At 36.7% G+C, this 23,708-nt stretch overlaps 1 protein-coding gene across 1 annotated transcript; it reads right to left on the bottom strand.

The window, feature by feature from the left end:
* Positions 1 to 548: 548 nt before the first annotated feature.
* On the bottom strand, positions 549 to 23,708 carry LOC143740060 (rRNA-processing protein FCF1 homolog). Its single transcript, XM_077232140.1, has 8 exons — positions 23,593 to 23,708; positions 23,415 to 23,482; positions 20,996 to 21,067; positions 15,763 to 15,911; positions 14,967 to 15,039; positions 3,606 to 3,693; positions 1,953 to 2,047; positions 549 to 822 (listed from the first exon to the last, which is right to left on the bottom strand). Exons 1-8 carry the CDS (start codon positions 23,593 to 23,595, stop codon positions 774 to 776), a joined length of 597 nt encoding a protein of 198 aa, XP_077088255.1. The 5' UTR covers positions 23,596 to 23,708; the 3' UTR covers positions 549 to 773.

The raw sequence follows: 23,708 nt of genomic DNA on the forward strand, positions 1-23,708 counted from the left end.
CATTTATTTCCATTCAAAGGGATAAAAATGGACAGAAAAAAAGAACAGGTTTAAAACATCCCTTGTTCTGTGTCGCCCTCTAGTGGACATCAATATCACAGACATCATCTTTCAGTTGAAATGGCTGATAATCGAGCATAATTCATGAAACCAAGCATATTTGCTCATAATCACTTGTCCTCCATGAGTACAAAGGGTTTCACTTTATTTTGATGGTCTCGTTAACATTCTGTTGACTATAAATAACACTGCACCCACATGTCTACTAACTCTAAAAAGTATTAGTAAACTGGTAGGGTTAGAATAAGATGACATGTAGTTGCAAAGTTACTAGGACATTCTACTGACTATGTTGGTGGACCTTTACAGTAAAGAGTTAACAGATATTAAGCAGACAGTCTGCTAATACTCTAAAGTAACTTTACAACTACATGTAGACTTTATAGTAAACAATGCTCAAAAGGGGCACTCAAAATAAAGTTTTACCCTAAAAAGTTGAGAAGTTTTGATTTTGTGCAAATTAACAAGAAGGGAAGACCTTAGATCACTGAAGTTGTGGGTTAATCACTTTTATTTGTTGCAGATCACATTATTGCTACTTTTTCCACTTTTGCCACACATTTTAGTTTCCACCAATGTTCTGTGCACTGGGCTGCCAAAGACTATGGTGGAGTACTGAATACATTTCACAGGGCAAATCTTTTAAAAGGTAGAAAGTGGGAGAATAGCAACCCAAAAAACAAGATAAAAAAAACCCAAAACACTTCTGTGTTCTACAACCGTGGTGCGCCATAATCATCTGGCATTCTCTCAATGTTATACCTGTAAAATAAATGTTATAACAGTTTTATTAATTTACATAGGTTAAAAGATATTCTACTTTTACAAATTAATCCATATAAACAATTTATATGCATTTACAAACATACACGAACATAGAACTCCAATCTGACTCTCTGAAAAAAAAAAAAGTTAATAGAACTGGGTATCTGCAGGTATTAACACTAATAATACTTTATAATACCACAACCCCCACCCTTAAAAACCTTGTGGTATGCTTTTTAGAAAAAAAAGAAAAAAAAATTATATATATAATAAAAATAATAATAAATTATATATATATAAATATATATATATATAATTGGGGATAATCATATTATGAACAATATACTGCTATCGTGTCAATGACATGCAAAAAACAAACAAACTGTAATTTGATTAATATTTTCTGCATCTATACGACATCTTACACAATACAGATAAGACTGATCTCATTCTCAGAAATTGGCATTTAACATCTCTCGTACCTGCCATTATCATATTTGCCAGCACTATACTAGGTTTTCTATATGGGACTGTTTGCTTTGTTGGTATTATTGCTTGAAGATACACTTGTAGATATGAATATACAGTTTTCAAACATATATTAATCTATTTACAATGTTTAATTCTTAAAAAACATGCTATATCCTTCCATGGATATTTTGCAGGAGGCAGTTCATGGATATAGTTATGTTACATCTTTAAGCTAGTAGGGGACACCAAGTGATTTTTGAATATTATGAATTAATCACTGAATCATTCAACTTAATTGTTAAAAAAAGTGCTGCACTGTTGATCCTGCTTTGCTTCACAAACAAAAAATATTCAAAACAAAGCCAAGGCAGACAAAATAACTGCCAACTCAAATTTAGGTTACTCTTGTTTGGTAAAAATATAAGCCAACTAAATAGTAGCTACACCATTTCCCACTTGATAAAGGCTTTATTCAGTTTCTGGAGCTTGCACATACATAACCTAGGCTCTCTCTCTCTTGCAACTAGTAAGTGAAGCCCCTACCCTCCAGGACCCCTCATTAGTAACATTAATGATAGGCTTGGCTAAGGGTCGATTCATACATTGGTAATTAAACCAGTTCTTAATTAAACCAAGCAGAGTGAGAACTGGTGTACCTGTGATTGGAGATGTACATGATTGGGACTCCTGGGATCTTCCGAATCCTCCTTTTTAGGTCCCTGTCCACCGTGGCCACAATATAACATTTGTGCTAGTGGAGCAAAAGGGAATCCTTTGATCAGAATGTAAAGCAAAATATAAAATATGTATCGGCTCTGAGGTTAGAATTGTTTCATAGTCCCAAATGATTAATTTGACATTGAAATCACAAATCTTCTTTAATATTTTTTAACTCCAAACATACATTAGGTATCTATTACCTATCTATTATAGGTATCCCAACGATGGTTTCTGTCATTTTAGGTAGTTTTTATCACGCTGATGTAAGTTCAAGTGTTTGTCTATAAAATAATTTTTAAAGTGACGTCTTCTCTGAGCGATGTATTCACTGAGGCAACAATAGTTTTTTTGGGGATCTTCGGGAGGAGATTGAAGCTTTAACTTTAATTTCTGTATTTCCATAACTTTATTTCACACCAACATAAGGTTTTGTTCTGCATTAAACTGTACAAACCGATTCTGCGGGATTAAGGGCGGGACCTTGATACCACAGCTTCACTTCACGCTCACTACTGCGCAGACTCAGGCTCAGAATCTGTGTAATCAGCGCAAAATGTCAGTGCCATATTGGAACATTGGCGGCTTCACTTTTCTACAGTGGAAGAGTTAAGGTGCGTTGTCCATCTTTTTTTTAGTCTATGGTTCTATCTCTTAAAGGTGATGACATATGCCCCTTTTCACAAGATGTAATATAAATCTATGGTGTCCCCAGAATGTGTCTGTGAAATTTCAGCTCAATATAGATAATTTATTATAGCTTGTCAAATTTGACCCTTTTTGTGTGTGCCCAAACAATGTGATGGTTTTGTGTCCCTTTAAATGCAAATGAGCGGCTGCTCCCAGAAGATGGCAGATCATTTACACAAGCTTTGGATACTCTGGCAATAACAAAACACGTGGAGTCACAAGTCTGTCAGTAGCGGAGTGCAGCCTTGCGGAGAGACTCAGGTTGCAACTTTTAGACACACTTGGATGTTTCTGAATGATTAGTGGATACATACATTTATGTAGTTGTTGTGGAGTTGCATTGATTCATCTCATCGACTTGCATTTACGGTCATGTTTAACTTTTACAAAAGTTGACAGTTCCCTGAGGTCTTAATAAAGCTGTGACATTTTTTGGTCAAATAGTGTTCTGTGCTCGTCTGTGCAGCAACGACAGAACAGTTTGCGCATGCTTTGCTCGAACTGCGAACAGTTTTACACTGCGTTAGAACTGGTTACACTGTTGTCGCTTGCGAAACCAAATGGCCGCCGTGGGTGGAAACATGCAGATTAAGGGGCGGTAATATTATAATAAGATCCCCTTTCTAGGTCAGAAGGGGAGCAAAATCTGATAGACTTATTTTTTGACATGCTTGCAGAAAAAGGCTTACCAAAACAAAGTTACTGGGTTGTCATTTTTCACATTTTCTGGGTTGGTAGATGAGGGACCCGGGGAGACCCGATTATAGCACTTAAACACGGAAAAAGTCAGATTTTCATGATATGTCCCCTTTAAAAACTTATTTGATTGGCTCATTTGCAAAGTTGCATTTATTAGGGAATACGAAACAATTCTAACCCCACAGCTTACAAAGTTATCATACCTGTGTTACTCTTTGTACCAAGCAGTCATCAGCATACGTTCCTTTGTGTGAGCAAGGCAAGCGATCAAAGCGGGGATCTTTGGCAATCCTGCACAAAAAGTTCAAAAAGCCATAAAAAGCAAAGAAGAAAGATTAGCCATTTTCACAAATGAAAACTGCCCTAAAACTGCCAATATTACATTTTCTGGTAAATGCACCATATCTACTATTCATACATGCAACAGCTTGCCATCTTTTAACTAATTTTGCTACCATTCACACATCAGCACAGAAATGCTGTTGAAATATCAAATTGTAATTTTCGGCAAATGACACTGCAGTCCACCAAGCCAATCTGCAAACATTAAAAAAACAAAAAACTCACACGACTTCTGAACAGAAAAATGACTTTAAATACAAAAATTACTACATTGTTGCAAGTCAAAACCTAAGGGAAAACAAAGATGGTACCAACAATCAGAGAGTACTTAGAACAGAACAAATCTCAGTATCAAATCCTTGAAAAAAAAAAAACAGCTTCATAACATAAATCTGCAAGATTTTTATCACTTTCAAAAACATAACAGGTATTAAAAATTGGATTTTGTTTAGAGCTTTTTACTTTAAATTGTTTTTACAATTCTGCATCAATTTAAGTTTTTTGTTGTAAGTACTGTTATTATTAATTACAAAGTTGCGTATATGTGTCAGAAACAAAGCACGTGGATCTGATGTTTGTAAATATTGCATCTAACTTCTTGAAAGCAGATATTGGGGGACATTTAATTTTTTACGAACATAACATGCATGAATGAGAAATTAGGTCTTAACATAATAAATCTGTTGCCGTTTGTTAATCAAACATCAAAAGAAAAGATGGAATCACTCACTGCTTTTAACTGAATAACTTTTGCAGCTTTAATAATAATACATTTATTTTTAATTAACACACTAAAGTCTAAGCAGTGTTTAGTTGATTATTCAAATTCTGTATTTCGGTGTCGGGTAAGGTACTCTAAAAGTATTGCATTAGCCTACTTGTTACTAGAGATGCACCAATACTGAATCCAGTCCTGAATTCAACACAAGAGAGATTTTCTTCACATGCAGTATGAGTCCCAGTCCGACACATTTATCCACTCCCTTTTTATTTATTTTTTTAGTTATTTATTGCCAGTACAATGCACATTAACAACAGTACGCCTGTAACATGCCAGAGTTAGCCAAAGGCTAATTTTCCAGTTGTACAGTGGCACCCTAGGGAAAAAACAATTTTAAAAGGTTATAAGTACGTGTAAGTACAGCTGTGTTTGTCTGCTACAGCGTAACAGACAAACACATTAAAAAATTAATTCTGAAGAACAGGATAGTTATACGCACAGACAGTAACAGCAAATAGCATGCACTGTCAGTGCAACTGGTTAAAACATTTGTTAGATGTATATAAAGATAAATTTTAAAATAATTAGCAAGGTTATACAAAGAAAAAAAAAAACAAGGAAAGATTCACGACTAACACAAACGGCCAACAGTAAAACTTCAGTGTTGACAAGTCTGATTACTAATAAGCCAACATTTCAGATGTGATCGAAAAAGGCTTTTTGTGTTGATGTCTCTGATTGAAGCCGGAATGGTGTTCCACTCCAGAGAACCCCTAACGGAGAAGGCAGACTGACTAAAAGCGCTTTTTCTAAGTGGAATAATACAGTCACCTCTTGACACTCCTCTGGTTATTCTGACTGTGGTTGTTCTAAGATTGACAAAATCACCAAGGGGTTGCGGTGCCATCCTATGTAAGATTTTGTAGACCTGACAGCAATTTGTGAACTTAATTAGATTTTCCCAACTTAAAATATTGTATTTTAATAAAATGGCGCAGTGGTGAAAATGCTTTGGTTTCTTATCAAGTACTTTGGTGTCTGTTTGTATAAAGACTGTAGTGGTTTCAAAGTAGTCGAGTTAGACTGGGACCAGCTCGTCAAACAGTAGGTAAAATGAGATAGAATCATTGAGTGCATAAAAGTTTTGGCCGCTTGAATAGACATTGAGTTTCTAATAAATCGGAAATTTGCTAGATTAAATTTGACTTTTTTACAGGTTTGCTTTACATGTGATCTAAAATTTAATTTGGTGTCCAAATAAATGCTGAGATTTTCGTATTCTTGGACAATTTGTATTTTTTCACCAGACACTAAGATATCTTTATCTTTGGTTATCTTATGCGATTTTATGAAGAACATACCCACGGGCGTCAGTTTGGTTTGAAATGTGGGGGGGGGCAGAGACGCATTCGGAAGTGCATTTTCAGAAGTGGTGGGTACAATGACGCATTCATTTTTTTTCCTCTTTCGCGCAGGTCATGTTTCGAAAGACGATGTAATGTAGCTTATTAATGCAATTATGTAAATACAAAAAAATGTATACAAAAATTTGATGTCTGACTCGTTTTATGAAGAAAGCCTTACGTTTACAGACAAGTAGGCTACTCAATTTACAACATGCATTCATCCAATATACATCAGTCATTTTGACCAACTTGAAAGCATCCAATCAACATCATCATCATCACAACTATTCCCGTATTCAGCAATAGATTTAAGGCAAGCATAATGCAAACAAGATAGCTACTACTACACGCACACACACAAGCGCGGTACAGGCACACAGCGGTAGTAATGTCCACTCCAGCATCAGAATGCAACCATTCTTAATCCTTAATTGTTGCACAGCGGCAAAATGTTTGTCAGTCAGCAAAAGTAAAATCAAACACTGCTCAATTGAATATGAAGGCAAATGGCTTGCATTGATTCAACCATATTTATCAATTCAATATTAAGCCCAAAATAGTTTTCGACTCACCAATCGATAGATTATTTGTACATAAAGTCCATCCGCCCATTCCGCCGTTCTCGTTAAGATGTCGATCACATATTTTCTTTCATTCCAGTCTGTTTGAAACGATCGGGCAATTTTTGGGCCCTTTTGCTGCATTAGTCCATCTAAGGCTGGCGTAGACCTCCCTCTTGCTATTAACTCAGATTTTGTGAAAGAAAAATTTCTTAACTCCGTGATCACGGCCGGTGCTGTCATTTTGACTTTGAATTTGGCGGGGATTAACTATGTAGGCTAGCTGTGGTGTAATGACGTTAGCTGCGCAAATGTACAGTAATATCTCGATTTTAATTGGTCCTTGTCTGATACGTAACGGAGATGATTACTGGCATAACATATGTACGTCCAAAGGCACAGCAGATTTGTGCTTTTTGCCGTACATGTTGAAGAATACAGGATCGAAGTGTGCATGCGCAACATACAAACAAATGCTAGTAAAATAAAAATGCTAGTAGACAGTAAAAGCACTTCTTATTCTACCATTTGTTTTTTATTTGATTATGCGTAACTGCCACATTTGTCATCATAACGTCTAAACAATTGGAATAACACACATATTGCATATATAAAAAACAAGAATAAACAGTAAAAAACAATTTTGGCAGGGTAGTGCCTAGATTGCCTACCCAGACCGCACGTCACTGAAACTTGTCAAACTGTGCAGCCTCTCTGCTCAACCCGTAAATAAATCCATCGATCTGCACAGTTTGTTTGAGTTCTTTAATAGTCTAGTGGTTGCACTTGTATAGTTTTTTTTTTCTCTCATCAAAACTGAATATGTTCATCAGTAGTTACAGTCTATATCAAACAGGGACACGTTTGTGTGCATTTTATTTTGAGATTTCACCGGAATGAATAGAGAGTCTCCACAACGGCGATAGATTGAAGCGCGTGTCCGAGTGAAGACTGCGCGAGCCTGTATCCGTGACACTGATTGCCGCGGCAACGAGCGCTCAGCAGCTTGAGTTCAAAAACACCACATTTTAGCGCTAGATCTCTTATTTAATAGGGAATTAAATTAATGCTCTGCTAGTTAACTGGATATGTTTTATTTATATGTATTAGGTACATCCGTGGCGCCTCAATGTTTCAAAAAGTGTTGGATACAAAATGACTCATGGCGAAATCTGGTGAGGACGCGTACCCACCGTCCCCACCGAAATCGACGCCTATGAACATGCCCACAGTTTTTTAAAACATTGAAATGCAAACACAATTGACTCAACCATGTTGTTACTTTAACCATCGCATTTGTATGCTTGTTGGCTACCTCGGTTTTTGAAGATCCATGTACGTACAGGACTGTGTCATCCGCTTACATTTGAATGTTAATCTCCGGACACACCAGTGGCAGATCGTTAATGTACACAAAATAAGACGGGCTAATATGGAGCCTTGTGGCAGGCCAGTCCACAGAGGGAGGGGCTCAGACTGACTTTTATCAATACGAAAAGTTTGTAATCGTTGACTGCGATATGAATTTATCCATTTTAATACCTTATCTGAGAGATTAAAAGAGGATAATTTAGCCAATAGGATACTATGGTTTACTGTATCGAATGCTTTTAAGGTCAAGAAAGACTGCTCCTACAATGCTATTGCTGTCAAGTGATAACTTGATTTTATCAATAAAATACCAATTAGCTGACTCAGTTGAATGGTTCGGTCGGAAACCAAACTGTAGTGGGTGAAGATGAAAAGAGCTTTTATTTAAGTGATATTTTATATGATCAGCTGTCCATTTCTCAAGGACTTTAGACATTACAGGTAAAATACTTATAGGTCTATAGTTAGAAACAAATTGTGGGTTTCCGGATTTAAAAATGGGTGATACAATAGCTGTTTTCCATGTGTTTGGAAATTCTGCTTGACATATGGAATGATTCATAATTTTTGTAATGGGACTGGTTAGTGATGATAATTTTGAGCATTGAAGTGTCCATTACCTGGACATCTTTCGCTTTGGATGATTTAAGATTTTTAATAATTGCTTCGGTATTTGCTTCTGTGGCACATGTAAAAACAAGGCTAGGTTCTGTCGTTGGAGTTTTACACACTGCGCATTTACAGGTTGAAAGCTCTGGGCAATGGCTGTAACAGAGTCAACAAAATGATGATTAAATGTCGTAGCTACTTCAGCTGGGTACCTAATAAGTTTTTCGTCCACCGTTAGTTCCACAGGTTTTCTTGTTTTATGTTCTTGGCCCATTAATTTTTTTAGCTGGTCCCATACTAACTTTGTAGTACCCCTTGCCTCGCTAATTATGGTCAGAAAAAAGTTAGCCCTAGACTTTCTCAACATGGATGTTACAGCATTCCTTAGCATAGCAAAATGATGTTTATCATGTGACAGATTTGTTTTAATAACCCTTTTCAGTGCAAAGTCACGCTCTTTCATTTTCTTCAGGATATCTGCATTGATCCAAGGGAGACTACTTCCTCTTTTCCTGTGTACATACCTACAAGTGAATTTTTTAATAATGAACTGTAGTTTACTTGAAAGTGTCCTGCTTCCCTCATGTACATCTTTTCCAATTAACAAAGAATCCCAATTAAAATTATTCACCGTGTTTTTGAAATGTTCTTGGTCTTTATTTGGTATTATAAATGATTCCTGGTCTTTAACAGTAGAGACACCAAATCTCTTTTTTGTTAATTTTCTCGCCACAAGTACTAAATTGTGGTCAGATAGTCCTGTGATCATGTTGAGGGATTTTGTGATTCTATTTGGTCTATTGCTGAATACCAGGTCAATCTGGGTTTTGGTTAACTGAGTTACTCGTGTAAGGTCAAAGCGATCTGTTATTTGTTTGAGTTTTTCCCTGACTGATCTATCATCCCAATTTACATTAAAATCCCCCATTATTATTATCTCTTTATCAAAATTGCAATTTGCCAGCATATTTTGCAACTTTTCATAAAATCTGTATTTGAGCTGGGTGGACGGTAAATTACAATGAGACTAAAATACATTTGTGGTGATAAAATAATTTTCAACCAGATACATTCTAGGTCACAGTTTTCCAAGTTAATCTCCTCACACTGAATACTATTCTTTATATACACCATAACTCCGCTTCCTTTAGATTTCACTATCGCGTCTATAGATTTGTTAACCTGGTACAATGATTGCAGCTGATGGTGAATTAGCCTTTAGCCAGGTTTCTGACAAGCAAAGATAGTCTAGATTTTATTCCGTTAGAATATAATGAATTTGATCAAATTTAGATACAAGGCTTCGTATATTGAGGTGCCCACCAAATAATCCATTTGGTTTTAATTTGGAATCCCATATTGTTTTTGAGTGGTTAACAGTCTGAAAAACATTCCACTTCCTGTTTTTTACAAGTTGTTGACAAGTTTGACTTCCGGATATTATTTCGCTATTGATTTGATTAACATTATGTTATTTTGGAGTGAAAGTTGGTGAGCTTCCACCTGTAGTACTTGACAAAAATGGTAGTTTCCAATAGTGCGATGCCTCCCGAGCGCTTGACACGCTGACATCCCGACTCCAAGTCGACGCCGACAACGCTACCGGCAAAGGTGGTGCACACGGCTCCGCACAGGTTGAGACGCCATACCCGGACCCGACCTCAGTCCAGCTAGCCGTCACGTCCCCGTCCGGCACAGTTGTCTCCACGATTGTTGGAGAAAAAAACCCACCCAGGTGAGACTGTTGCCCATTAATATAGTTTAAATTACACAGAGAGCGTACCTGACTGTTACTGGTGATGCTCGCGCTAAGCGTGGACGTGATGTGAGGTGAGGTCTATCTTGTTCTTAATTGTTGAGCGGACCGGGGCACTGGTGGATGTCTCCGGACAGCAGGAGGGAGATGGTTATTAGAAACGCGTAGCTTTGTTGTAGCTTTATTTTGCTTTTAGAGCGTTTTGTTGTTCGGTTGGAAAGATGCGATTGAATGAAGGTGGTGGCCAGGACGTGTCTTTCGAATCCAAGATGTTTTTTTGCTTGTTTTGTCAATAGATTGGTCGCAGAGGGTAGTTTTTTATTAGGCCTATTATTAAAATAATAGTCTTTGAAGATTTGATCGGTGTCGGTATAGCAGAAGATACTTGTAAGCAGCACATAGGTGAAGAGCGCTGCAGCTACACCTGTCACACCTGGTCCTGCCATTGTCTCAGTTCGTTGACGGTCACAGGTTGACCTGATTGGTTACAAGGTATTGACAAGATATAATCGGCCCTGATCATCAGCTGTTTTTAAACAATCGGCCAACAGCCAAAAGTGAAAATAAAGGCTTTTTCCGGCAATACGATTATAAGTTGAAACATCGGTGCATCCCCAGGGCTCTAGCCTCATTCTTCCCACTGGTCAACTATCTCAGTTGGTCGCACCTACTTTCAGTTTGGTCACACCCTTTTTTATATATTAGATAAGTTGGCCGTTTCACACCGCAAGCTTGAACTTCGTGTCAGTTCATGTCAGCGTGAACTACACCGTCAATGCAGACGCACCAAAGCTATATATAAGTGAGCATTTCTTTACAAAGTCAACTATATTTGTTTTTATAAGTTGGTAATTTTTAAACTTGATAGTCTCGAAGGTTTGTTAACTTGGGGTGTGTACAACATTTGCATGTAAATGGTAAACAACAAACAAACTAGAAAACAGCTCCGATCACGTTGTTTTAGTCATACTTTGCTATACAAGACCACAAATTATGGATAAAATGAAAGCTATATATCTAACCAAGTTGTGTTCCAAATTTCAAGTTGATATCACAAAAATTGAAGTTCCCATGAGATTTTGTTTAGGCGTAGTACCAAAAATAGCCACCGGGTGCCATTGCATTCCATTGAATTTAATTGTATGCAATCTGCTGTAACAAATTCATAAATTTCTATCCAAATATCACTTCTGTCACTAAATATGGAACCTTGAGACTCAGACCTTTCTGACAATATGTGTTTTGTCAATATTAGAAAAGGTTTTGATAATAAATTATGAAAGATGATGCCCAAGAGGGGAGGGGCCTAATAAAAAAATACCGTTTCTATGGTAACGCAACATCCAATTTCAAAACGGTTTTAACAGGATGAATTCTGAGTGCGTAAGCTTTCGAATGTTACCTAATTTATGATAACTAATAAAATATGTGATATAATAATAATAAGAAAAATATATATATATATATATATATTATACTTTTTAGAGGACTACTTTACTTTTTAAATTTTAATTTAATCTTTTTTTATTGACAAATAATAGATTATTTTTTATTATGAACTTTTAGCATAAAAAACCAAAGTTTCAACTATTAAAAGTGTGTGCGTCGACTTGTGACAAAGGTCCGAAACTCCTGTAATGACGTCGATTTTTTGAGGCGCACTCTTGTCATAAATTCATATATTACTGTTCAAACATAATTTGTAAGAAAAAAAACAGCGCTAAAATATCTATTTAGGAGTCTTAGACCTTTCCAACGATATATAGTTTGTCATAATTAGATTTGGATTTAATAGTAATATAGCGAAGTAAGGTTAGATATCCCGTATACGGGATCGTGACAGTTAAGGGGTTAAGGGAGAAGTTACATTAAAAACATACATTTTAACATGAATCCACTATTGTTTTGTTTTATATAGAATTGTTCTATAGTCTATACAGTATTTCACTCAATTACATCATAGGTAACGGAAGAGTAATTCTATATTTTAGTTTTTCAATGGAAAGTAATTAAATGACAGTAATTCCTCAGTAGGGCTGTGCAAAAAATCTCTAGTATCGATATTTAAAAAAAAATATCCGAGAGCGTCTAAAAGTAAGTCGGGCAGTAATGAACTACCGTAGATAAAAACAATGCCATTTGTAAACTTTGCCTGGCTTTGTTCAGTGTTCACTTCAGATGGGCCTAAAGTTACTCAGTACCTGTAAAGTTACTCACATTGGATACTTAAAATGTAATAATTTATGAGTTTATGTACATTTACTTAATGCACTTTTCTTTTTCTTACAAGTTACAACATACTATTTCAGTTTTATGAATTTGTTTACTTGATGCACTTTATTTTTATATAATTTTTGTGGCATCTACACTTTTAGTTTTTAGTGATATGCACTTCATTTCAGTGTGTTCACTATTCAGTGACTGTACAACGCAAATACCTTTGCGAATAAATTGGAATATACGTATACTTTCGTGTACGATACTTTCTTGGCGGAAAAATATCGATTTATATCGCAGAATCGATAAAACTGCTCAGCCTTATGATTAACATTGCGCATTGACATCACACGTGCACACGGAACGCACATGTAGGAAACCTCGTGAATTACGGCCGTTTCACACCGCAAGCTTGAGCAGCGTGGTTTTTATTTTTCCCGGCGTGCATGTTAATCAATGAGTTCATTCACACCGTGAGCAGGAGCAGCGCGTGAGCGTCAAGCAGGAGCGTCGCGTGAGCAGCAGTGAAGCGGGGTTTCTATTTTTGCTGCGCTGCTCGTGCTCAATTAAAGTGATTGTTTAGCCTGGCTAGACATGTGGCAGACGAGAGAACAACTGTTTGCTGTAAAGTGGTTAGAAAAAATGAAATCGGAATCGGCTAAAATCGGAAGGCCCAACTCATGAAAAATCGGAATCGGCCTAGAAAATTGTAATCGGTGCATCTCTAGTTCAAATGATTGAGAAGAACAATCAAATCAGAGAACAGGGGCTTCAATATTTACAGCTAGCTTTACTGAACCCAAAAGTGAATTCCAGCACGACACTTTAGTTTTAACAGTGAAAGTTTAAGATGTAACTAACTAAACCTGTTTGACCCTCTTCCATCCAGCAGACATACAGGACAATACAGTCTCGTACAGACAGACTGAGGAAACAGCTTTTTTCCAATAACTGTAGCCTCTATCATTCCTATACATACAGGATCACTTGTCTAGACTTTTATCACTATAAATCATATACATGCTGCTACCAGTATTATTTTAATGTTCTTATTTATTAGTTATTTATTGACATAGAATAAAAATCAAGATAATTATTAATTATTTTTATTTTTTATCTGGTCTACATATATTATTGAAAGTACTTTGTCAAGTACTTTAGTTTTGAACCAGTTTTTGAACTAGTTTTGATGTGTGTGTGATTCATGTAATGGATAATTGACAAGACACGCATTAACCCTTAAAGACCTAGAACATATTTGGGGGACTTTGTTTTTCTAACCCATTATAGCAGTCAGCATCAAGTGCCATATATAATTTTAATCATTCAACTTGATTGTTTCAATCTAGCTCATTTAAATTCCCAATTTTACATTTATTTTTGTCTTAGAATGGATGAATTTACCAGATTTAACAAAAACAGCAGCAAATTTGTCTTTTTTTTTACTCAACTCAAACAAAACCTCTTGAAGTTTGGATTTTTTCCTTTAGAAAGTTATACTTGGATATTATAGATTTACAGATGAAATTTTGTCTACATGTAACAATCCCTAAGCAAGTTATAGCCATTTATTACAACATTATTATAGGCGATTTTCAGTGAAAAGTTGGTGTTTTTTATTCACTGACATTGTAGATTTGTCTATGTGTATGTGTATTCAATCTGAACATGAACAACAAACACAAACAGTGCAGCAAGTAGTGTAAACAATTGTGAAAAGTGTCTTGTGCAACAAAAATACAAACAGTGCAAATTATTTTCACAAACTATTAGTAGTATTGACATATACGAAACGAAACTCTTGGCTGTGCCAGTTATATCTCAGTCGGACGCAACTCCACTGCAACATTGTGTAGCGACTCGTTTGAAAACACAAATTTCAGTGCCTGATCCGATGTGTACCGCTGTTTTATATTTGTTTTTAAATTGTGTTCTGCTTTGTCAGAGTGCTCTCATGCAAATCTGTTATTTTGTGTTTGTTTTCATGCACGCAAATATGCACGCACACAACTACTTTCACTTTGCGGCAGTTTAGGTTTCCAAAAAGTTGCAAAAATTGGTGGTGCAAAAAAACAAAACCTATATTTATTGGTTGAGTAGGTGATAGGTTCAACCAATCTGGGCATGGGGGTTGGAAGGAATAAGCATCAACAATCGTTCCTGTTTGGGTCAGAGGAACAAACCGCATGGGTTTCTGGGTTTCTTTGACGAATCAATGCTGATCAAAACTTGAAGCAATCACATTCACTACAGGGCCTCAATGTCGAAACGCGAAAAACACATTCTTTTTACGAGACTTTTTAAAGCATACAGATTGGATTAGCGGTTCAAAAGTTATTAAACATTTAAGAACAATAGTTATTTTTTAGCTGCGGTCGGCTGTATTGGTCTTTAAGTTTTAACTGAGCTGTTTAAACTCGACATATTAGGCAAACGATTAAGAGTGAATTTGTGCATATTTTAAGATGAAACTTATTTTCAAATAGTTTATTTTTGTAATCAAAAATCGATACTTTCAATTGGTTTGGTCCCCAATGTTCGAGACACTATTGTTACATGCATGTCATTTAAGTGTGTATTACCGCAAAGCCACTCGAAACTTCATTCCTAATTTCTCAAGCTCAGCCATCACACAGTCTGTTATGCAAGGAACACCTGTAACACAACAAAATAAATTTCTACACATTACTCAAGTGATCATGGAAAAAAAACATAAAATGCATAAAAACATAAGCTTGAAAAGTACAAATGTATGTGTTATTAGTTTAGTCCGATTTGTGTTGGCATTTAATTATCTGACTGACTATGACTGAGATCATATTCAATCAGTAATTAATGCAGAAACTGTGATTCCAATGGGTTCACAAACATTTTCTTGCAACTGTTCCCCATTCAAAGGATCATGATCCATCACTTTGACTGACTGGGTTGTAATTTTTCCATCATGTTATTTTTTCCCCTCTCTATCGCCCTCTGTAGATCAAATTAAACCAAGACTCACTTCAGAACTATTCATGTTATTCATTCAAGTTTAGTTATTCATTCAAATTATGTTACAGATTAATGTACCTTCGAAAAAAGCTGTTAAATTCTATTGCCAATGTGTGCGTAGAACTGTCTTTATCTGTATATGTGTAGTGTGTGTATATATATATATATATATATATATATATATATATACCATATATATGTTGTAAACTGTATTCCTTGTGTGGCATGTGTACAGAGTGTATGCTATAAACTGTGTTGAACACTGTCATTTCTGTTCAGTGTTGCTGCATAGCAATCCCTACAGTCATCAACACATCCAAAATACATTCACTCACTTCACATTAGCATTGTTGTAAATAATTATGAGAAAAGAATGCGGGGACTTACATTTAGCATAGAGACAGTCCATCATTGACTGGACAACATCTAACTTGGCCTTAATAGAAAAGTTGATAAAGTTTGTATCAACAAGGATGTAATATGGAGGTCCAAGCTGGGTGTTGTATTGAAAGAACAGACAAGATGGATACTTTGCTCTGAAAAAAAAAAAAAAAAAAGGTTGAGGCAAAGATTATTTCTCCTAACATACAATAATGCTAATACAACTACGGCAAACACTCAACATATTACTATTAATATCTCTGTGGCGAGGGGGGCGTGGTCTCGCGAAGTCTGTAGCAAGAGACGAGTCATCGAGCTGTGCGGTGAGTAAGTAGGTTAAGAGCAGATGATGTCACCTGATGAACACCTGTGTCTGATGATGAACACCTGTGTCTGAGAATTTATTTCATATCAAAAGTAACCCACTCTGTCCTGTCTGTCAGTGTCAATGTCCTCTTTGCTTCGGGATTTTTCTCTGCGTGAGAAAATGGATGTGTCGTGAGAGCGTGTGGAAAGTGTCGATTGCGTGAGTCTGAATGAGTGAGAGTTGGCAGCTCTGCAATAGACATGTTCCATAACATTAGCTGCATCAAACAGAAGATGTGCAAGATACAGTGTAAGCGGGAATCTCTGGGTCATTGCTGGCCAGAGCTGCATCTTCACCTGTTTCTGCGGTCATCTTCCACAATGGCGAACTGACTGCTATGTGAGCGTATGCTGGCAAAGAGCTTGTGTGTTCTTTTTTTCAAAATAAAACCTTTTAAAAAAGTTTTTCATTGGTTTGGAAAGCCAGTGTATTAAATACTTGGAGCTGGCATGGGGAAATGTAACGGAGTAAAAAGTAAACTTTGTCTTTAATATTGTAGTGGAGTAAAAAGTAAACTTTGTCTTTAATATTGTAGTGGAGTAAGAGTAAAAGTAGATGCAAATAAAACATACTCAAGTAAAGTACAGATCCCCGAAACAAATACTTAAGTAAAGTAACGAAGTATTTTTACTTCGTTACTTACCACCACTGATTACATGTATGTAACAAATTTCATACCTGTAAGTGAAAACGTAGAGACGGGGCAAAATGTGGGGGCAATAATTTACAGAATTTGCCCCATCCAATTTTGAAAACCATATCACACGTAAATGTTTACCACTTCTGAAGCGTGTGCAAAGTTTCATGAGTTTTCGAGCATGTTTAGGCCCTCTAAAAAGCGATTCATTTAGGAGAAGAAGAAGAAGAAGCAGCGGAATAATAATAAACGGAGCAAAAACAATAGGGTCATCTCACGATCGGTGCTCGGGCCCTAAATATAGCTGCAAGCAGCCATTACCGGGGCCAAGCGCAAGAAGCGGCAACAGATGCCATCATGGGTGGGAGTGGCAGACCAACTGCAGCAAGGAGCAATTAAAGACATTTTAAGAGAATTTTGGCAAAATGGCTGAAAAATCATATATACAGTAACTTTTAAGATGATTTAATGGTTTATCACTTTCGACAAATAGGTGGTGCAGTTATGAAACCGATTTGATGTGGTCAGATTGAGGTGACAATGACACATACAAAGTTTGGTGTCAAAATTTGAAGGCATTGCAGAGATAAAGACTTAGTCATTTTGGCAGCATGCCTCAACTTTGCTGCTGCGGTATACGAAAACGGTTTAGTCTATCGTCACGAAATCCATAACTTTTAGTCGGCATGGTCTGGAGATGATATGATTCGATTTTGGTGAAAATCGGAAGAATGGTCTAGGAGAAGTTCGAAAAATAAGGTTTTGAAAGTAAATAAAGATGGCGGACAGGAAGTTCGTCCAAATACGTCAAACTTGGTATCTATGTTCTCGGCATGACCCAAGGAATCTATTAAGACCAGTGTCATTACAATAGACATATTTTTTCAAAACTTATTAGCATTTTTGGAAATATAATTTTAACTTTTGACCAACAGGTGGTGCTGTCTCGAAATTTGAGTACCTTCATGGGATGGTGCTGGTGGCAAATTCTGAGTTTCATAATGTTACAGCAATGCATTTGTTAAGTATAGCATTTTACATCACAAAACTGTATTGAAGTCAATGGGAATTTCATGTTTTGTTCTATTATAGCGGCACCAAGAGGCAAAATCTCAAAAAAAAATTCCTGTGTCCTCGGAATGAGCCTATACATGTGTGTGCCAAATTTGGTGACAATATCTCAATTCGCTTCGGAGTTAAAGACATTTATATGATAAAACACGTCAAAAATGACTGACACGTGACTTTGATTGAATTTTACTACCCCTTACTATCATTATTTTGGCATTTGAAAATAGTTAACCAGCTATGATTGCAAACTTCTGACGGTGGTTTCGTCTCGATCGGACTAACGGTTTTGAAGATATCGGCAAATGTTTTTTAAGTGCTAAATCACAACGCTACACAAACCGTTAGGCAAAACCTAGCATGTTTGGTATCTGTGGACTCGGCAAGGATTCAGGAACCTAACGAGATGACTTCCGTGAAAATAAGTCAACCACACCCAGAGTTATAAGCATTTGAAAAATAAAATTCACCACTAGGTGGCGCTGTTCCGAAACTTCTCAGGCTCCTTCAGGGCATCGTACTGATGACCCATACCGAGTTTCGTAACAAATCGTTCATGCGTTCAGAAAATACAGCATTTTAGCACATAATTAAAAATGGCCAACAGCCAAAATGGGTGATCTGGGAAAATTGGATATCGCACGACTCATTGTTGCCCTGAATCTAACGAGACCACTTTTATGATTTTTGGACAAACCGTTCAGAAGTTATAAGCAAAAATAGCCATTTTCTGTATTTCCGGACCAGTAGGTGGCGCTGCGCCAAAACACAGCATGTAGCCTCAGGTCATGCTTGTGATGACATGGACCAAGTTTGGTCTTAATTTGCTAAAGCGTTGCGAAGATACAGCCTTACGACTGTTTCTGCAAGCGCTACGTAAAATTTGTTCGACCGTTTATCAAAAACGATTTGACGAATCAATTTGATTTTAATAACTTTTTGTCAGCACTGCCTGAAGATGATCTGGTCCAATTTTCGTGCAAATCAGACAAACCGTCTAGGACGAGTTCGAAAAAGTAGCTTTTTGAGAAAATTCAAGATATATTAGCCATATTTTTATGACGGAAAATGACCTCATGGGGTGCAATCGAATCGTCATGAGCTCAGGAATCAGAGGAAAAAATAATTTTGTTGATTGGCCTTACGGTTCAGAAGTTATTAGCAAAATAAAAGTGAAACTTTGGACAGGTGGTGGCGCTAGAGGGAATGACTTAGAAACACCAAAATTGGTGTATTTAATGTTGGGACTGTCCTCCATCAGAATGTCAAACCAAAACAACCAAAATTGGTTCTATAGGCTGCCATAGACTCTAAGAGTGGAATAAGAAGAAGAAGAAGAACGCCAACGATTACAATAGGTGCCTACGCACCTTTGGTGCCTGGCCCCTAATAATAATCGTAATAATAACCGGAACAAATACAATAGGTGCCTCCGCACCTTCGGTGCTTGGCCCCTAATAAGAACCGGAACAGAAACAATAGGTGCCCGCACCTTCGGTGCTTGGCCCCTAATAATAAGAAGCGGAACAGATACAATAGGTGCCTCCGCACCTTTGGTGCTTGGCCCCTAATAAGAACCGGAACAGAAACAATAGGTGCCCGGACCTTCGGTGCTTGGCCCCTAATAATAAGAAGCGGAACAGATACAATAGGTGCCTCCGCACCTTTGGTGCTTGGCCCCTAATAAGAACCGGAACAGAAACAATAGGTTCCCGGACCTTCGGTGCTTGGCCCCTAATAAGAACCGGAACAGATACAATAGGTGCCTCCGCACCTTCGGTGCTTGGCCCCTAATAATAAACAGAGCAATTCCAAGAGGGTCCTCACACCATTGGTGCTCGGGCCCTAATAAAAATAAACAGAGCAATTCCAAGAGGGTCCTCACACCATCGGTGCTCGGGCCCTAATAAACAGAACAATTCCAAGAGGGTCCTCACACCATCGGTGCTTGGGCCCTAACAAGGATGTATTAGCTAGCTTTCATGAACTATGCATTATGCAGTATACGTTTTTACTGCATGTAATAATATTTGAGCAATACAATTGTACCTTGATCATTCATGTTAGTTCATAGTACATTAACTAAGGTAATAACATCAAATAAAAATGAAAACTCAATTTAAAATGTATTAGTAAATATTGAAATGAACAAACTAACAATGAAAAATACTTCTACAACATTTATTAACCTTAGTTAATGCTAAAATTGTAATCTTATTGTAAAGCGTTAGCATTTCATACGAGTCATGCTTAAAGAAGATGGCCATATTTAACTATCTACAAAGGCCAGAGCATTAAAATTACATAAATGTAGACCTATATTACATAGTCTCTCACTTTATTTGCTTCTATTTTAGAACACTTGATGATTATCTTATCAAAATAACAATATATTTTGTAGAGATAAAAAAAGAATGCAAATGCGTTTCTCATACGTTTATGTTTTCAGTCGCCTACATGAACATATCAACGTTGAGAAAGCAATCACGTCATTAGCTTTATATTAAACTTCGCCGGCTAATGAATGCATAAAGTGACCAGCTGGATATAAACTAATGTAAATAGATAGTAACAACTGCGACATTGCGTGTGTTTTTGTCACATTGTTTTAACCGCTTGAGGTATAGCCACTACAAATGTAAGTCCTCTCAGACTCGACGGCAAACATACTTCTGTTCTTTCTCTGCTAATGCAGCATCTAGTCAACAAATTAATTACTTTATAATGACATGACAATATGTACTTTAGTGTTCAGTATTCATACCGTTTCGCTGTCTGTGTTTTAAATGCGCATCTGAAGTGTTAGTGCTCTCTGTATAATGTGTGATCTGCATGCTGCGCCGCAACCTCAGTGTGAAAGTAAACAATTCAGTCAGTGATAGTTTGTTATTTGCCCTTTAGAGGCCGCTCTGGCTGTATAATGAGAGTATACTCTTCTCAGCGCTCTGATACTGTGTAAAGACAGCACAGCTCCAGCAACGGACGCAGCGACTACCGGTGTGGATTTTTGCCGATAACGATAGTTCCACCAATCAAGTAGCTATCGGCACCGATATATCGGCAAAACCGATAAATCGGCCAAGCCTCTAGTTATGTCATGCCATTCAAATAAGCAGGTTTCAATTTCATATATCAAACTCTAAAAGGTAGAGAGAATTCAAACTTACACTTCCTGTTCTTTAATGGCTGACGGATCTTCTTTCTTCTTCTTCTGTGTTTTTGCTCTGTCCTGTTTTTTTCTAGCCAAAAAAAAAACAAACAAAAAAAGCAAGCAAAGTTTTTATCAGATGTTCAAAGAGCAAAACAGTGATGAAATTATGTATTTATTGATGCTGTTGCCGATAATCTACTGTTTTTACAGTATTTAAAAGTAAATGTTTTATTTTAAGATTACATCATTGTGCTGTTGAATACTTGAATATGATTGGTTTGAAGACATTCTAAGGCATGCAATTAAGCACACTTTTTCTACTGCTCTCTGTCTCTCACATGCACAGACAGACAGACAGACAAGAGATATACATTCACTTTTGTCAGTGCTTCCCAGTTACTTTATCGATAAACAAGTTTCACAACTAAAGTCACATGACATTCAACTGAGGAGTTAGCTTTGAAATTTTTGCAGAGAAGATGCATACTGCCCAACACTGATGACAGCTGGAAGGATGCAAGTAATTCACAGAAAATTAAAGTCAACATGATATCAAATCTCTTCTCTGATCATGTATATACTGAAAGTGGGCTGAGCAATAAGGTTGTCAATTGGTCAGACGATTTTCAATCCTTCCCCTCCAACAACCTGTCACTCACATTAAACGATCACTACAATTAGCAAATGACAATGATCAAATCAATTTCTGATTTCAAAATCAAGTCCTGCCCCTCATTTTTTCATTATTTGAGAAGTCGTTTCACACGGATTCTGATCACAATTTCCGTTTTATGCTGACTTAAAGGGATAGTTCACCCAAAAACGAAAATTAGCCTGTGATTTACTCACCCTCAAGTTATCCTATGTGTATCTGTATATGATATCCTTCTTTCTGACGAATACAATCAGAGTTATATTTAAAAAATGTCCTGGCTCTTCCAAGCTTTATACAGTCCTTCCAGAAAAATTAATTTTTTTGTGATTGTTGCAGGCAAAAATCCTTGATTATGCGGCACGTTTTCTTAAAAAATGCGATGGAATATGAGGGATATTTATGCAATTTTATGCAATGAAATTGTGGGAACTTGCAAAAATTGCGGTTTGATAAAAAAAAAAGTAAAAAAAAGTGATTCCCCCAACACTCATTAGGCTACTACCTTAATGTTAAGAGTCATTTCTTATTACTTCCTAAGATAAGCAAAAAACTACATTTTGTATTACGTTTGTTGCCCATCCCTGTTTGTTTCAACCGCGAGAGGTGTCAAAGCTTGCTCTATTCTCTTGCACTATTCTCTGTACTCCTACATCCTGTGTCATACATCGTCAAGTGTTACTCTTTTGGCATAAATCGTCTTGATTGGGCAGTCTGCCGGAAGCAAATTATTTTGGTCGATAAAGTTTTGAATGTGGATATTTTTCTGACAAGAACGCATCGCTTCAGAAGGCCTTTATTAACCCCCCGGAGCCATGTGGAGCACTTTTATCATGGATAGATGCACTTCATGGACTTCAAAACAGAAACCGGCCATTCACTGGCATTATAAAGCTTGGAAGAGCCAGGACATTTTTTAATATAACTCTGATATTATTCGTCTGAAAGAAAAATGTCATAGACCTAGGATGGCTTGAGGGTGAGTAAATCATGGGGTAATTTTCCTTTTTGGGTGAACTATCCCTTGAAAACAATGGCTGAAAAAATGTTGCCTCCACAACTAGCATAAGAAGGTAGAAAGACAATATGTCTCATTCCAAATCTAGCACATCACATCCTGTCTACAGGAAAACATTCATCTGATCAATTTTAGAAGGCAGAATAGAGGAATCCTTCAGTACCTATGGTATCCCACCACCCTACCTATAATGCCTACCACATGATCAACAAATGTAATCTAGACATGTAGTTGCATATTGTGTGGCTGTGGCATAATAACATGTGTAGGAAGGATATAATAGTTTGGTTATAATAGTGGCTGTGAGGAACAGTCAGTCTGGAAGAGGGAAAAAAAATAAAATTCCGCCTTTAAGAAGCTGCTGCTAGTACTCATGGTAATACTATTCATATGATGAGTAAAATGAACCATGGTTCAGACCTAAAATTACAGTTTAATACAATACTTGGAGGGATGTATATCAGAAGATATTAACAATACACTAACAAATTATTATTTTTAATAAACACATAGAAATAACATTGTTTGTCAATCAATATTTCAATTATTCCAATCATAGACAATATTTTGGGCGATTTAACGTTACCCGTTTGAGCTGAAAATTTACTGAACACTGGTTAACTGAGGCGCTTTTCAACAGAGGTGAACGGCTGTTTATCATTTGTAACGAAAGTACTTTGCAATGATTTTCTAATACATTGCATTCCCTTATTTGTAAAACACTTGCTTACATAAAATAACACTATTACAAATAATGATACTCACATCCTCTGATCCTTCAGACTGATCATTCTTTTCATGGTAGCATATTTTTTCTGTTTCTTCTGTTTTCCCTAATTCACACAAACAGAAGTTGTCATTCAACCAAAAAAGTAATAAAGCGATCATGTACATTATCTAACAAACGCTGTTGAACATTGTTGAGATAAACCCTTAGTTTTACCATGACGGCTGAATATGCTCGAGATATTCACTCACTCTCTAGCCCTCGTGTCGTGTGTTAAACTTTGCGACAAAGAGTATTTTTACGTCATTATCATGCGACACATACGCTGCACC

Source organism: Siphateles boraxobius, unplaced genomic scaffold (genome assembly GCF_051911475.1).
Source record: "Siphateles boraxobius isolate OS27281-9 unplaced genomic scaffold, OSU_SipBor_1 164, whole genome shotgun sequence".
In the NCBI taxonomy this organism is placed as follows: domain Eukaryota; kingdom Metazoa; phylum Chordata; class Actinopteri; order Cypriniformes; family Leuciscidae; genus Siphateles; species Siphateles boraxobius.

Excerpts from the sequence above, each read along its gene's own strand:
- LOC143740060 (XM_077232140.1), bottom strand. Across the intron at positions 3,694-14,966 it reads AAGTTTCGAGTGGCTTTGCG|GATTGCCAAAGATCCCCGCT; the intron begins GTAATACACACT and ends CTTTTTGTGCAG. Across the intron at positions 823-1,952 it reads ATGTACATCTCCAATCACAG|GTATAACATTGAGAGAATGC; the intron begins GTACACCAGTTC and ends TTTATTTTACAG.